Source organism: Aspergillus nidulans, chromosome V (genome assembly GCF_000011425.1).
Source record: "Aspergillus nidulans FGSC A4 chromosome V".
NCBI classification, from domain to species: Eukaryota; Fungi; Ascomycota; class Eurotiomycetes; order Eurotiales; family Aspergillaceae; genus Aspergillus; species Aspergillus nidulans.
The window spans coordinates 873,594-888,809 of record NC_066261.1 but is presented as its reverse complement, the minus strand read 5'-3'; the positions used below and the strand labels follow the sequence as shown (position 1 = coordinate 888,809).

General features: G+C 49.2%; 5 protein-coding genes across 5 annotated transcripts, besides 1 other annotated feature; 3 read left to right on the top strand and 2 right to left on the bottom strand.

Moving 5' to 3' along the window:
* Positions 1-15,216: part of a sequence feature (contig 1.157 1..136262(1)) that runs on past both edges of the window.
* On the bottom strand, positions 186-1,674 carry ANIA_08567 (uncharacterized protein). Its single transcript, XM_050612176.1, has 4 exons — positions 1,609-1,674; positions 1,388-1,562; positions 757-1,308; positions 186-692 (listed from the first exon to the last, which is right to left on the bottom strand). Exons 1-4 carry the CDS (start codon positions 1,663-1,665, stop codon positions 688-690), a joined length of 789 nt encoding a protein of 262 aa, XP_050468123.1. The 5' UTR covers positions 1,666-1,674; the 3' UTR covers positions 186-687.
* Positions 7,449-8,448, bottom strand: ANIA_08566 (putative catechol dioxygenase; the record flags this gene model as incomplete). The annotated part of the gene is made up of 2 exons (XM_676743.1): positions 7,449-8,139; positions 8,198-8,448. 2 exons carry the CDS (start codon positions 8,446-8,448, stop codon positions 7,449-7,451), a joined length of 942 nt encoding a protein of 313 aa, XP_681835.1.
* ANIA_08565 (protein cysA) lies at positions 9,098-10,651 on the top strand (the record flags this gene model as incomplete). The annotated part of the gene is made up of 1 exon (XM_676742.1): positions 9,098-10,651. One exon carries the CDS (start codon positions 9,098-9,100, stop codon positions 10,649-10,651), a length of 1,554 nt encoding a protein of 517 aa, XP_681834.1.
* ANIA_08564 (uncharacterized protein) lies at positions 11,394-12,566 on the top strand (the record flags this gene model as incomplete). Its single annotated transcript, XM_676741.1, has 1 exon — positions 11,394-12,566. One exon carries the CDS (start codon positions 11,394-11,396, stop codon positions 12,564-12,566), a length of 1,173 nt encoding a protein of 390 aa, XP_681833.1.
* Positions 13,557-14,266, top strand: ANIA_08563 (uncharacterized protein; the record flags this gene model as incomplete). The annotated part of the gene is made up of 2 exons (XM_676740.1): positions 13,557-13,862; positions 13,958-14,266. 2 exons carry the CDS (start codon positions 13,557-13,559, stop codon positions 14,264-14,266), a joined length of 615 nt encoding a protein of 204 aa, XP_681832.1.

Genomic DNA, 15,216 nt, shown 5'->3' with positions numbered 1-15,216 from the left:
TGGCAGCAGACTACGATTAAGAATCCTATTTCCATCTTTTCGAATCGAATCAACTAAAGGAAACAGAAAATGAAGTGCAGAGCCAGGGTAGGTTCTGTCACCTTGGATATCTGCTCCAACAAACTCAGAAAGCATTGGACAGTGTATGGTTATGTTAAAAGCGCAAAGTGTCACGAGCTAGAGTCGTTGATACTAACAGGTAGTATTAGACTAGAAGAATTCGCTAGAGAATTAAAACACAGTGACCGTCGAGCTTCCTATAAGTGTCACGGACCGACGTTGGTGCCAACCTTGATTCGTCATTCCGGAAGTCAGCAACGATCATACGAGAACTGGCCTGTACAGGGCTTATCCCGGACCAGGGATTCAATCGGCAGTTGGTTCCTAGTGGACCAGCTCGTCGCAATTCGGGCAATGCTCGAATCAAGACTTCGGGCGTAGCTCGTCACACAAAGCAGTAGACAACGCAGATATTCGTGCACAAGACGGAGACATGCTGGAGATATTTGACCAGGTAATCAGGGATTCGTCCTCAGGCAAGGACACTAATTGGAGGTCATGATAGGGCAGAAGCACTTGCAGCTATGGACGTCATGGAGGATCGTAAGCTGACCGTAGACGCTACTTTCCACAACTCTGGTGACTTGATCATCCTCGTCCGCCCCTGAACGCTGGAAAGAAGCTTCATTAATCTAACTCTAATAGTCAGCGCAAGAACAAATCGTTCAGGAGTAGATGGGGCTGGAAGTGGCTAACCTGCTGACAAAATCTCATCGAGTTCTGTTTTACCCAGGGTCATGCTCAGCAATTTCGGACCATCATCAAGATAGGATTCTCCTTGAGGATTTCCCGCTAGAACCAGCTTCTCGAGCCCTCGGAAGGGCTGACCATACCAAAGGGCGGAGCCTTGTCTATCAGTCCCTTGGAAAAAAGGGCTGCACCTGGTCGTCCCGCCATGAGTGAAGTGATATGTGTTGATGGAAAAGCCATTACAGAGAGCACTTGGAATATGGAGAACGTTGTCTAAGACGAGTTTCCGAGTGGGAGATCGTCTCTTCGGGCTTGCGCGCACGTACAATTCCACAGTTCCTACTCCAGCGATATAGGTATCCCCTCCAGTGCAATTGTGAACCGTCTGTCCCACTCGACGGTACACTTGAAAGGAGGAGCGATTCTTCGCATAGTGACAGTTGCCTGACACAATCATCCAGTCCCAGCAGCGACGACGTGGCGGGTTCTCTTGCTTCCTCCTCTTCCGAGCCTCTTTAACATCTCTCCAAAATTCCCCGCTCTCTCCCATGATGACTCCTGCAGTGATAAATAAACTCCTATGAAATCATAATCTCAGACATCATCTTGCTTATTGCAGTAGTAGTATCAGACTTACCCAGCAATAAGATCAATTGGTGTAGATAGCTGACTTGTCTGATCCTCTGTTGGATGTGGTTAGAGTTGCGAAAAGGCGGAGCGGATGCCTGATGTCTGTTTGTCTCGTGACTTCCTGCAGCTATGGTTTGAGGCATATGCGGCAATGGGGTCTCAGCTCGGCGTGGTTCAGGATTCTGCCATGTGAACCCTGCGGCAATTACTAGTGAATGGTAAGCTTACATTTACGCGTAAGTATTTGTCGGCTTTGGAGGTGGTTACTAGCGTCGATTTGGTCATGTGATTGATATCTGTAATGAGCAATTGCATTGAAGGTCTTAATCTCCTAACTACAATCTGTATAGGCTATTTATGTCTTTTCAAAGGCTTCAAAAGAATGTTCTCGATATCGGTAGATAGTTCAGGTTGTATAGGCAGACGTGACCTGTCATATGGGCAATATGATGTATCGACCAAAGGAGACCTCTTCTTACTAATCGATATCCAGCACCTCGCTCGTCCAATCATATGATGCAATCACACCGCCATAGACGGATCGCAATTAACCATATATTAACTTAATTATCTACTGATATCGAGAACATTCTTTTGAAGCCTTTGGAAATGTATAAATTAGCTATACAGATCATAGTTAGAAGATCAAGACCTTCAATGCAGTTGCTCATTATAGATATCAATCACATGATCAAATCGACGCTCGCAACCACCTCAATAGCCAACATGATGTATCAAATGAGCGGACGAGCGAGGTGCTGTATGTTGATTAGTAAGGAGAGGCCATCTCCGGTCGACAGTATTAAGTAAAAACAGTCTAGGGCGGGAACTCCAACAGCTTAACCCCACCCATCAATGATTCTCAAAGGAGTGATTCAGTGAACAGAGCAGTTTGTGTGTCACGTAAGACTGAAAGAGTCTCTCTTCGGACGGCTATCTAGGTGTTAGATAAGACTAGAAGAGTACTCCTTAGAGTAGGTCTTAAGAGGTCCTAGATTGCTTTAATTCCAATTAGAAACATAAGTAGCAGAAGGCAAATATTCTTCAGGGTCTGCAATTATCAGTAAAACTTTAAAATCGAGACAGGTAACTTACCCCAGTCCCGTACGTCTTCGTGCATGGAAGAAAGAAGATTCTCATCAAATTGAAAGCTGTGGTTCAGTACGCCATCTTAGGATAGTTGAAGCTCATGAATGTCTTGCCAAAGACGAGTTGTGGCCGGTTCCTCAGTAAACGAATAGGATGATTATTCCAGGTCCGTACAGAGGAGGTTATCTCAAGGCGGAGGACTGGCATGTAAACTGCATACAATGCAATCTGATCAGCTAAGTTATCCCTAGAATATGTCCCTTTGTTTGAAGAGATCGAAAGTATGTCTATTCCCTTCGTTAGCTCTCGACCGAGGTCGAATAGATGGGCATGCACATACGCTCCAACGATATTGTAGGCCCTTGGTAAGTTGATCCCACCAGGCTTCAATTTGTTGATGAGCAGTACTTGCACCGTAAATATAGCAGTTTGATAGCTGAGTTTCAGGATGCTTTGACTGCTGTAGCTTACGTTGAACTTCTGCTAATAAGATAGCAGAGTCGTCTCCCTCATCGGCTGTTCCTTGGCCCGACCCTACAATTTGAGGCTGTCGTTCATTAACCTGAACAGCCTCTAGAAATTGGTGCAGTACACTAACAGCTGTACGAGAAGTAGTGTCGACACAAATCCAGATAATTTAGCGAGAATAGGCATCAATTGCTGCATAGACCTCAATTCCGTACGGAGCAAGCTTGAGGTATCCATCCATCGACCAGACATAGTTCGATCCAGGTACTACATAAACACACCGTTCTTGTTGCAAATCTTGAAGACCTCTTCGTTCGGCAGCAGGCGCAACTTTTCGGTATGAAGAATAAAGACAATTCTTGAAGATATTAGCTTCGTACATACTTGGTCCTTGAATAAATTGCCTGGCCAATACGTGACCCCTGCTCTGATAATAGGTATGAAATAAGCTGCTCAAGAACATTTTCTACTTGTGTCTGTTCGACTATAGGATTCTTGATTCATCGATATAATCCTAGCTTGTGGCGCAGATATAGGAGCGTGCGAGACGTGATATCGAAGCCATCCTGCTGTAGAACTTCGAGGAGCTCGCGTTCTTCGAGTCCGATATGATAGAAAAGGACCTTGATCCGCGCATGCAAAACTTGATTTGTTCCTACCGTACGATTTTGCTTTTGGATTCCCCAGCCACGAAGTCGTGTACGTAGCGTCGTTCAGAAATAGCAATATTATGAGTTCTAGAGAGATTCTCTGTTATAGAGTCACAGGAGATATTATTAGTATAGAGATCAACAATTTCAGCCTTAAAAGGCTCAAGATTGATCGCTGAACGAGGCATGGCTCGGAGAATGATCTCTAGTAGTAGTGCCAGGAAGAGCAGAGTGACCACGTACGTTGCCCCTTTCAGGAAATCAGAAGCAAGGCGGACAGAAGGCGGCACACTAGCCTAGAGTACTTGGTGATCTGACGATGGGCAACACGTGATGATAGATCTGTCTACACCGACATTTCGATATTGAGCTTTTTTAGCTCAGCGTGGCTCGGGATTCTGGTTCCATGGGTAGAACACGGAATGGAGAAACCATCGGGATGGCTTGAAGTCTTCGTGCCAGCTCTACAACGTTCGTGGAAATCGCTAGACCAACGGGTCTGGGGCATTAATCTTAGTACCACGCAGCTGATAGCCAGGTGAAGCTAGTGTAATATCCAAGAGAATAAGGTCCAGCAGAATAGTGGTGATAACAGTTGCCAGAACTGCTGTCAGGTCCAGCTTTCACGAGTAAGCTAGCTTTGAAACTGCGCGCTGGGCACATTAAGAGGTCTGCATAGTGAACCTTTTTGTCCAGTTAGGAGCGTGCTTGCCTGATACATTCTTGCCCTAGCGGATATGATATGATCAGTTTTGAACAAATGAGCATCTAGTGCTCTGGCGTGATTAGGTTTCTAGTGTCACAGGCTATGGCCTGGATCTTGGTTGTCGGCCATGCCCTCAACCTGGTTCTAAATAAGGTTTCTGCAACATCAGTGTACAGCTTCGGAAATTGCGGCCTCGAAGCTTAGGAAAGGAGATCCGTCCTCATAACTTTGGAAAAGGGATCCGTCGGCATACAGGTCCGGGAAGTCAGAAAGGTTGATAAAGGGAGGAGGAAGATATCTGCGCTTCTATCTTTTGTTTCTTTCTCTAAGCTTGTGATACTCGTTTATACAGGACAGCCAGTTGAAAATAATACTGCCTACACCCGTTACATCTAGCCTGTTTAACAGTGGGTCCCCAAACCTCTAAAGAAAGTGCTGCTCCCATTGCTGCTGCGTAGGCCTGGAATGTTCTACTCATAATATTCTTAAGACTGTCTGTGTAGTCACCTACGCCTCCATTCTCCAGCAACCCATCTCAAACCCAACCTGGCTTGGCCAACTCATCACAAATCATGCTAGATTTTATTACAGTTCTGGCCGACGTGGCGTGCCAATATAGATCTTAAACTGCTGATTTGCGTGTAGTATCATCACAGCCTAAATAGAACAGATTATATCTAGAGCTGTCACGCAAGTACTATCGGATGGTAGTCAAGATAGAGACGCATAGGAGACGAATTCTGACTGTCGTAGTTGTCTTGGTAGGATGCGTTAAGGAGACTTCATCAGCAGAAGTTGGGCGGTGCCAAGTATGTTGTGACTTCTGGATTGCTTGCAGCTGTAGAATCTTAGCTTGTGGCTACCGCAAGATCGGGTTGCATTGTGGCCTGCCATTAGTGTCCGAGCCTCTCAACTAAGTTTTTCAGCATGTCCTTACAACTGCCATTTGTTTAACCCCACCAGGGTACATTCGCCCTCGAACCCACCTTCACCAACAAACATATGACAGCGGTTGTCCGCCCAAATACAAGACATCAGAACGATTAATATATTGAGCCACCAGCGCTTGGAATGGAGACGGGAGAGGCCGTAGTAGTTCAACCGAGTGAGTCTGATTTCGCCATATTAGTATCGCCCCGAAACCTCGGTATCAGGGATGTCTTTCAGGCTGGCTGGGAAGTGACCGAACTGGATTCACATTACCTCCTTCGGAACTAGATAGAGAGCTGGGTCTTGTGCAATGCGACAATCTGATTCATGTTGGAGGAGGTAGAAATATGCCCGTAGGTATCCAGGCGCAGCCGTTCTGAGGTTGGTAATACCACTCTGTGCGGATCTGTCGTTCATATACTCATGCCAGAATGAGTATGATGCCAGGTAAAGGGCTAGGGGTTTGAGGAAGATCCGGTCATCGATCCAGACAAGATGAAGTTTCTCTGAGCCTTTACTGTCTGTCGAAGAAGCGGAGAAATATTGCCACTATCTTTTTTTTTGACATCTACCAGATCTTAGTTGCGATTTTCTCGAGACCGTTCGCCCAGAGCTCCTGATAGAGAAAGTTATCAAGCCTTCTTGATCATTGAGCTTGATTCGAGAGTAGTCTGGCAGATAATCATGACCCTTGTCAGGATCACTATTCAGCTCATGGCTCTGGAAAGGGCACCGTCAGAGATGGTCCCTGGATTCCATGAGAGCTGTAAAACTAAATAAGGGTGAAATAAAGCTCTAACGTCAAGCTGAGGAAGGAAACATGGTTGCTTGTAATTGTGCAAACTGCACAGCTACACATCTGATCTCAGCAGAGCCAACCACGTGGTGGCCATACATTGGCTCAACTGGGAGCGCAAACACTTCAAGAGTCGGGCAGATGTATAAGGACGGCGATACCAGCTGAACTGGATCGAAGAACCTGCCCTCATTAGCCAAACCAGAGCTTAGAGAGTATATCGTGAAGTCCCGTCAACACCTGTACTCTTTCGTTCAGCAAGATCCCGCATCAGTGTTATGATATCGCAGAGGTATTTTTCTTCCCTGGCCAGCGGATGCAGAGCACCCCACAATATCAATCACCAGTATTCCCTTCAGTCCCATGCCAGTGTTCTGACATGGTTTCATCAGCTTCATAATTATGTACGTACTGTTTGTCACTCGAGTTTCCTCTACAGCAGCACCGGAGCCCCCGCCCGGCTACACAGAGGCCAACTATGCCACTCAACTTCCTCAGTCGGACTTGGACGCCCGGGAAATGAGTCCCGGTGTCAGACACATTCATTTGCTTAACACTCAACTTGGCGCTGTGGGCGCATTACTATGTCCTTCGGGATATGGCTCATCACCTATGCTAGTACTTGGACTTCGACGAATTTAACGTAAGGGGATAAAAATAAACTAAGATCGTCGAGCATCCAGCCAGATTTGGTTAGTCAATATGATCTGTGCAGAGTAAATGGAATCGGCTGGCTTCGGCAATGGGCGGCCAGGACGGCAGATGCACGATCCGAGGCTGCTGGTCTTTATCGTTATCGCTTATCTTATCGAAAGTCTCCAAACCCCGCGTCAATTGTCAGTATTTACCTCGTTTTTAGCCTTATTGTTTAGTAGTATTAGTCAACTTTTGTGAGGGTATCAGAGAGTTTGCAATTGATATGGCAGATGTGCTTTCACCAGCGCCTTGACGACGAAGTCGCGTCGCGAGGCCTTTCGCTGGGTACGGCGGAATGGTGAGCGGACGCCGGGCAGCAGAGAATGGGCGAAGGCCAAGGCATAAGCACATGAGAAAATCTTGGCGTCGAAGGCCACGAGCGTTGTCATTCGCGCGGACTGGTGTTCGTTTGGCGGAGACGGCAAGGCTTTTGAACATTATAGCAACGCGAGAAAATGATTCAGGAGGAGTAATGTATCTACCTGGGACCGGTTGGGGCGACAAGAGGGAAGGGACTGGAGAGCGGCTGGCCCAATTGCGAAGCCAGACCCTTGTACATTCTGAATAAATACCACATAGTTTAAATTGTCTAGATTATTCTACTTACGAGGCTTTGCCTTGGGGATGCCCTACAGAAAAATGGGAGGACTTGAAAAGAGAAAACCGCTCTGCGGGGGAATTGCTAAAAATCAGGAATCTAACTGTACATAATTCATAAATTTTTTTAAACGCTTCACAGCTTCTCCTTGCCGGCCTTGTTATACCGCTCAAATGACGACACGGGAGGCGCAGAGTTGGGGTTGGGGTGGTGTTTCTTCAGCGCCATCTTGACATTGTACTCGAGATCCAGCTCGGCCTTGGGGTCGTCAGTCTTGGGCTTGAAGTCGACCACCAAGTCGTCCTTCACAGCGAAAACAGAGTCGATGTCTAGGTGAGGGTCGTCGGAGGGGTAAATCTGGTTGATGACGGTGGCGTAGTCGGGGTGAGTGATCATGAGGTGGATGTGAGCGGGACGCATAGGCGAACGGTCCATGAGGTTCAGGAGCACACCGGCGGGTCCATCGGTGGGCAGAGAATAAGGTGTCGGGTGGTAGCAGTACCAGTAAAATTCGCCCTTCTCGTTGGAACGGAATTTGCCGCGCAGATTGTTCTCACTCTGGTTGGGGTCCTGAAAGTCGTACTGGCCGTTGGCAGATGCTTGCCAGATATCGAGGACGGCGCCTGCGATGGGGGCGCCCGTTTCCATATCCCTCAGTACACCATGCATGAATGTAACCTTGCCGTTCGGGTTGGGGTCCTGAATAATGGAGTCACCGAGTTCGCGGAAGGGGGCGTTGGGAGACCAGAAGGGGCCGAGGATAACGTTGGAGGTGGGCGAGAGACCCTGTTCGGTGACGATGCGGTTCGCGATTTCGTCAACGAGACTAGTTTTTATTGTCAGTATACGTTACAAAATTGGACGAGTCAGGAAATGCGACTTACGATTCGAGACCGATCACGTCGCAAATACGGTGGCATTCGTTGCGAATGGGAGTGCTGATCTTGCCGATGGAGTTGATGAACTCAACACCGAGCATCCACTCGGCGGGAGTAAGTTCGACCTCACGAGCGAAGTCGTGAATGTGCCGAATCAGAGATCCCAAGATCACGCGAGCACGCTCGGGGGTCTTGGGCCCCATGGAGTTGATCACATAGGGGGTGAAGTTGGGGTCGAAGCGGGGGTTGGTAGACATATTGGCGGTCAGTGAAGCTGTGAGGATATGGAAGAAGGACGGTCATCGTGAGGGAAGTGGCGGGCCTTATATCGTTCAAGGGAGCTGGAGGTGACGGCAGATGAATCGGCTACCCATGGACGGGCCATAGTACCGTGCCCACATGCCGACTGAGCGGCGGCAGTCCCCAGATCTCCAAAGTCCGGTTCCCCAGGTTAATAATGGCGGGCGTCTGATATGCCAACCAGGTGACCCAACCGCTGCAATGCGCGGATGAGGTCTTTTCCGCGGCTCAGAATTCTTGAGGAGCTAGCCGAGTACGGCACTAGCGCTGTTTCCCCGGGATCCGCTGGTTCCGGAGCGTGCGCGGTGCCTGGTACAAGGGTAGTTTGCAACTCCGGGGTGGTGATCATACGATATACCCGTTATGATTTAGATTCAGCCAATATTGGTAAGTCCTTTCGGCAGAGCGCTCGTCTCTATCGCCGATCATCTTTGTGTGCGGATGGTCGTCGTGCAGTACTCTGTACCCCGTTCTACTCTAGTGTCGCGGCGGACACGGAAGCTAGTAATTCCGTTCCGAAGGCGATCTCGGAGCCCGGTCAGCGAGTCACCTGCAAATGCAATGCGGCGGCCATGATCCGTTCACATCGCCCTCGTGCCTGCTGAAATGAGTCCGCTGAACGGCGTCGCTCGTTCCTTTCCGCGGCCCTTCCAGGCCGTGACCAGGCGGCCTTTTCGAGTTGTCCAGCCGGCCATCGCCTGTCCGTCCAACAGCCGGTCGTTTAACCATTCTCGATCATTACGATCAACGGGGTCTCAGTCCCCCGCTCCATCCCCACGCGACTCCTCGAATCCCGCGCTGTCCTTCCCTTGCCTCGACGCCCAGGAGGCCAAGTCCGCTCTTCTTTCCGCGCGATCTCTTGGTTCAGGCCCTGAACCCTCCTATACCGCCGGCCACCACGAACGATTCCATTCCGACGAACCGCTGCTCCTTGATTGGGGCGGTTTGCTTCCAGAATTTGATATCGCATATGAGACATGGGGCCAGCTGAACGAGAAGAAGGATAATGTCATTCTGCTGCATACCGGTCTGTCTGCATCTAGCCATGCGCACAGCACCGAAGCGAACCCGAAGCCCGGCTGGTGGGAGAAATTCATAGGTCCTGGGAAGACGCTAGATACGGACAAGTACTTTGTGATCTGCACCAATGTCCTTGGAGGGTGCTACGGTAGCACGGGGCCCTCGACGGTGGACCCGTCGGATGGGAAGAAGTATGCTACGCGGTTTCCCATCCTGACAATTGAAGATATGGTGCGAGCGCAGTTCCGCCTTTTGGACCATCTTGGGGTTCGGAAACTCTACGCGTCCGTCGGCTCCAGCATGGGTGGTATGCAGAGTCTTGCAGCCGGTGTTCTGTTCCCAGAGCGAGTGGGCAAGATTGTGTCGATTAGCGGTTGTGCTCGAAGCCATCCGTACAGCATTGCTATGCGCCATACCCAGCGGCAGGTGTTGATGATGGATCCAAATTGGGCTCGAGGTTTCTACTACGATTCGATCCCACCTCATTCAGGCATGAAGCTCGCTCGCGAGATTGCCACCGTCACGTACCGCAGCGGACCAGAATGGGAGAAACGCTTTGGTCGGAAACGGGCTGATCCGAGCAAACAGCCTGCGCTTTGCCCCGACTTTCTCATCGAGACGTATCTCGACCACGCCGGTGAAAAATTCTGCTTGGAATACGATGCCAACAGCCTGCTCTACATCTCCAAGGCGATGGATCTGTTTGACCTAGGGTTGACTCAGCAACTCGCGACGAAGAAGCAGAGGGCGGAGGCCCAGGCGAAGATTAGCAGCGGAACAAACACTGTCAATGATGCGTCGTGCAGCCTTACACTTCCTGAACAGCCATACCAGGAGCAGCCATCTGCCTCGACATCCGCCGAGCAGTCTGCTTCCGCTTCAGAGACCGGGTCGGCTCCGAACGATCTTGTTGCCGGGCTTGCGCCGCTGAAAGACCATCAGGTGCTGGTAATCGGAGTCGCAAGCGACATTCTCTTCCCGGCGTGGCAACAGCGCGAGATCGCGGAGACTCTGATTCAAGCAGGGAACAAGACCGTGGAGCATATTGAGCTGGGCAACGACGTGTCTCTCTTTGGTCATGACACATTCCTCCTTGATGTCAAGAACGTCGGAGGCGCAGTTCGCAAGTTCCTGGACTAGTCGGCTCGCACATAATGTACAATAGAGGTCAATGATAACGAAGCGTATTTTTCAGTGGACTCCAGGTAGAGTCGTTATATTTTCGCAGGCAAGACGATGTCTTAATTGCTTATTCCCGGTTACAATGACTGGGGTGCGCTGTTCGCTTCCCAGCGGAATATATATGCTGGCGCTAATGACAAACAAAACATTTCTAAGCCGATATTGCCTCCGACATGAACTCGACCTTGACGTTAAATCATACGGACAGAAAAGAATACTATCTGGCTCAATCAGTGGATTACTGCATCCAGCTTCACTGTGAAGAGCAGATCAAGTGTCCTCTTATCAGTCGCTAGCGGCAGGCTCACTTTGGCGGTTCTCATTCTTTAGAGGTTTAACCATATAGAATAACCGTGAAGGTTGTACCCAAGAGCAGAAAGGGACCTTTGTCCTCCCATATTCGGTGCAACATCATTAATATATCAATCGCAATGGAAATGGATTTGCTTTGTGCGACTGAGTTTGTTGCTTACATTCTGTTGCTTACAATATACCTCCGTACATTACATGGACCAATGATCACTGGTGAGCGGTGTCAGCCTCGCGGCGGCTGTTTTTCCACCTTCACCTCCCCGATGCCTCTTCGTCTAAATACCGATTACCCTTCCTATCTTGTGTTTTCGTCTTCGAGTTACTGATGGAGTTGGACAGGTGAAAAGGAACCGAATGAAACATATTACACTGGCGCATGACTGGCGATATGACGTTCACACACGATTCCTACACTATTGCGTGGATATGCGCCTTACCGATAGAGTTGGCGGCGGCAAAGATATTCCTGGACGAAGTTCATCCTCGACTTCATCAACCAAAATCGGATCTCAATGTCTACACTCTTGGGAGTATTGGCGGCCATAATATAGTGGTGGTCTGTCTCCCTGCGGGTGTCTATGGGACAACTTCGGCTACTGCCGCGGTGGCATACTTGAAGTCTACCTACCCGAATATCCAGTTCGCCTTGACGGTCGGCATCGGCGGCGGGGTCCCATTAGGAAAACCTGATATACGTCTGGGCGATATTGTGGTCAGCAAGCCATCTGATACCTTCGGCGGCGTCATTCAGTATGATTATGGCAAAACGGTGGGCAATGGACACTTTTACCATACAGGATCGCTCAACAAGCCTCCGCCGATACTGCTCAAGACGATCGCCCAGATGGAGAGTGATTATATGCTCGGCAAAATCTCACTTTGCAATATCATGGCCAGCAGCCTGCATAAAGAGGAAGTGCAGACACAGTTTCCGCGACCATCAAAAGATCAGCTCTTCCAATCAACTTACGACCACGTTGGGAACAAGTCCGACTGCTCGGCTTGTGATACGAGCGAGCTAGTGGATCGCCCTGAACGCACGACAGAAGAGCCTCAGGTCCACTATGGTCTAATCGCTTCTGGAAATCAGGTAATGAAAGATGCGAGAACACGCGACTCTATCGCTCAAGGCCGGAACATTCTGTGTTTTGAGATGGAAGCTGCAGGACTCATGGATGAAATCCCGTCGCTTGTAATACGAGGCATCTGTGACTACTGCGACTCCCATAAACATAAGGAGTGGCAGGGGTACGCAGCATTTGTTGCCGCTGCCTATGCAAAGGCTTTGCTCACATTAATTCCGATACATGGCAAGGGTGCTGTTCGAAATGGAGTCAAAGAGGATCCGCATTGGATGGTCCCCTTTCGAAAGAACCCGGGATTTGTTGGTCGAGAAGGAGAAATCAGCAAAATCGATGGATTGATCCAGGAGATCCATGGACCTTTAAAAATCGCAATCTGCGGACTAGGCGGCGTTGGAAAGACCCAGATTGCTCTTGAACTAGCTTATCGCACGCGCGAACATATTCTGGATCCCATGTACGACCTATGCGAGTATTGAACAAGCTTGCGTGAATATAGCCCAACTTGTTGGAATGCAGGGATTAAAGCCAGGGGAAGCAAAAGACCGGATCAAGTCTTATCTTACCCAGGGAGGTCCCGGCAAATGGCTCTTAATATTCGATAATGCGGATGATTTGGATATGTGGGTTGGAGGTAGCACTTGTGCTGCAGGCCTAGCGGACCTCATACCTCAGCGCGAGCGAGGCCGTATTCTTTTTAATACTCGCAATCGAAAGCTGGCAGTGAAGCTGGCCTCTTCTTTTGTCATTGGGGTCTTAGAACCTGATACACAGACGGGCCTGAAAATTCTGGAAAAGGCACTGATCAGAAAGGATCTTGTTGACGAAAGAGACGAAGCCATCGCTCTCCTCGAACAGCTGATGTTTCTTCCTCTGGCAATCATCCAAGCTGCGGCATATATTAACTCCAATGACATTGGATTGTCTAACTCCATCACCCTTTGCAGGAACAGGAGCCAGATGTAATAGATTTACTCGGTGAAGACTTTGGAGATGATGCGCGGTATCAGGAGATCCGAAACCCAGTTGCTACCACCTGGTTGATCTCTTTCCAGAAGATTCAGGAATCAAATCCACTGGCAGCTGAGTACCTGTCGTTCATGGCATGCTTGAACCCACGTGAGATTCCTCAGTCCTTGATTCCCCCTGCCAAATCAAGAAAAGACAAGCTCGAAGCAATCAGCCTTCTTAAAGGGTTTGCATTTGTCAGTGAGCAGGTTCAAGACCATGCTCTCAGTCTCCATCGCTTGGTTACGCCTGTCTGCTCGGAACTGGTTGAGGCAGCATCGGCAATTTCACCAACAAATAAAAAAAACGGCAGATCACCTTGATCGAGTATTTCCTGACAACGACTACGCCCACCAAAAGATTTGGAGGGATTACTAACCCCATGCGATTTCGCTTCTAGACGAAAAGGAGTTCAACGAAGGACTGGTGAAATATGCGTACCTAGTTCAAAAAGTTGGAAGATGTGTCGGTGCAGAGGGCGATATAAACGATATAAGGAAGCGGCTGCCATAACCGAGAGTCTTTTAAGCAAGCAAAGAGCAGGAGAAGAAGAAGTAGAAGAAGAAGAAGAAGAAGAAGAAGAAGAAGAAGAAGAAGAAGAAGATGATGATGATGATAATGATGCAAATACCTCAACTCTAATCAGTCTAAGCGACTTGGCAATTACATACCAGCGGCAGGGACGATGGAAGGAAGCAGAAGAGCTAAATGTGCAGGTCTTTGAGCTCCGCAAGAAGTTTCTTGGCTCAGAGCATCCTGACACACTGGTTAGCATGGCCATCTGTCATCAACGTACGGGTGGCAGTGACGATGGAAGGAGGCAGAAGAGCTAGAAGTGCAGGTTCTTGAGATCCGCAAACAGATGCTTGGCCCAGAGCATCCTGATACTCTGGCAAGCATGGCCAATCTAGCATGCACGTATGGGAGCCAGGGACAATGGCTAGAAGCAGAAGAGCTGCAAGTGCGGGTCCTTAAGATGCGTAAGCAGGTGCTTTGTCCGCAGCATCCTGACACTCTGCAAAGCATGAACAACCTAGCGCATACCTGGCACTCCGAAAGAAAAGTCCACGATGCCCTAGCTTTGATGGAACGTTGCGTAGAACTTCGAATCCGAGTGCTGGGCTATTCTCATCCCGCTTCCGAATCCTCGTCTTTCTATCTCAGAGATTGAAGAGAAGAGGTTACTGACTGACGAGTGCCCTCGGGACCCCAGTCAAGCAGAAAGTGTTCAGCATGCTCAGTTATTAGGAAATGGAATTCTCCAGCAGTGTTGACCGGACCTCCTGATGAGAATGGAAAATATAACCCCTCTCGCCAGACTCGCGCACTGTCAGCAAACCCAATACAACAGTTCCTGGATCGCCGTCCTCTTTTGACTTTCAGGAACAGTTCTCCAGAACTGAGAGTTTCTGCAGAGTGAGCTCCATGGGCTATATTTTTACTGCTTCAGTGTTGCAATGAGCAAGGCTCGTTCGATGTATGAAGCATGATTGTTGTTTTCGAAAGCTACGCTAATGATATCATTTAACATCCTGCCCTAAGGCGGACCGTCCATCATCCTGCGAGCCAGGCTTATGGATATGGCAACATTCAGTGGAGGAAGGTCCTATCACCATTGACAATGGCCAGGGCAAGCATGAATCTGAATGGGCAGCGAATGCACATCATTCATAAATTCCATATATATTCCTCTCGCCATATACCTCGACTTCCCTTGTCTTCGTATAATCTTCGGGTTTTGAGTTTCGCCCACTGTCGGCCTATCAACACTGCTCAACCTTCCCAAAGTCAAGCCAGTGATCAAAGTGGTTTGACAACGTACCCTCTCCGCCTGCCGGTTCTTCTGCCTCCATGGCTGCAAGTGTCAGTCAGATCATCATGCACGTTCGAGCCATACTAACCCGTCCTAGCTCAATTGCTCTTGCCCGCCTTGCCCGCCTTGCCCTCTCCCTCTCTTTACCCGGACACCTTCGAAAGTCCTAAGAACAGGGTGACCGAGATCCCTGAGCCTCAGCTCTGCCCTGGCGGACCAGTAATATCTCAGCGGCACTGTCAAAGAGCCGAGATCACTAGACTGCAACCAAAGCTGGAAGGACGACCTCGCCAGCGAAGAGGAACCGA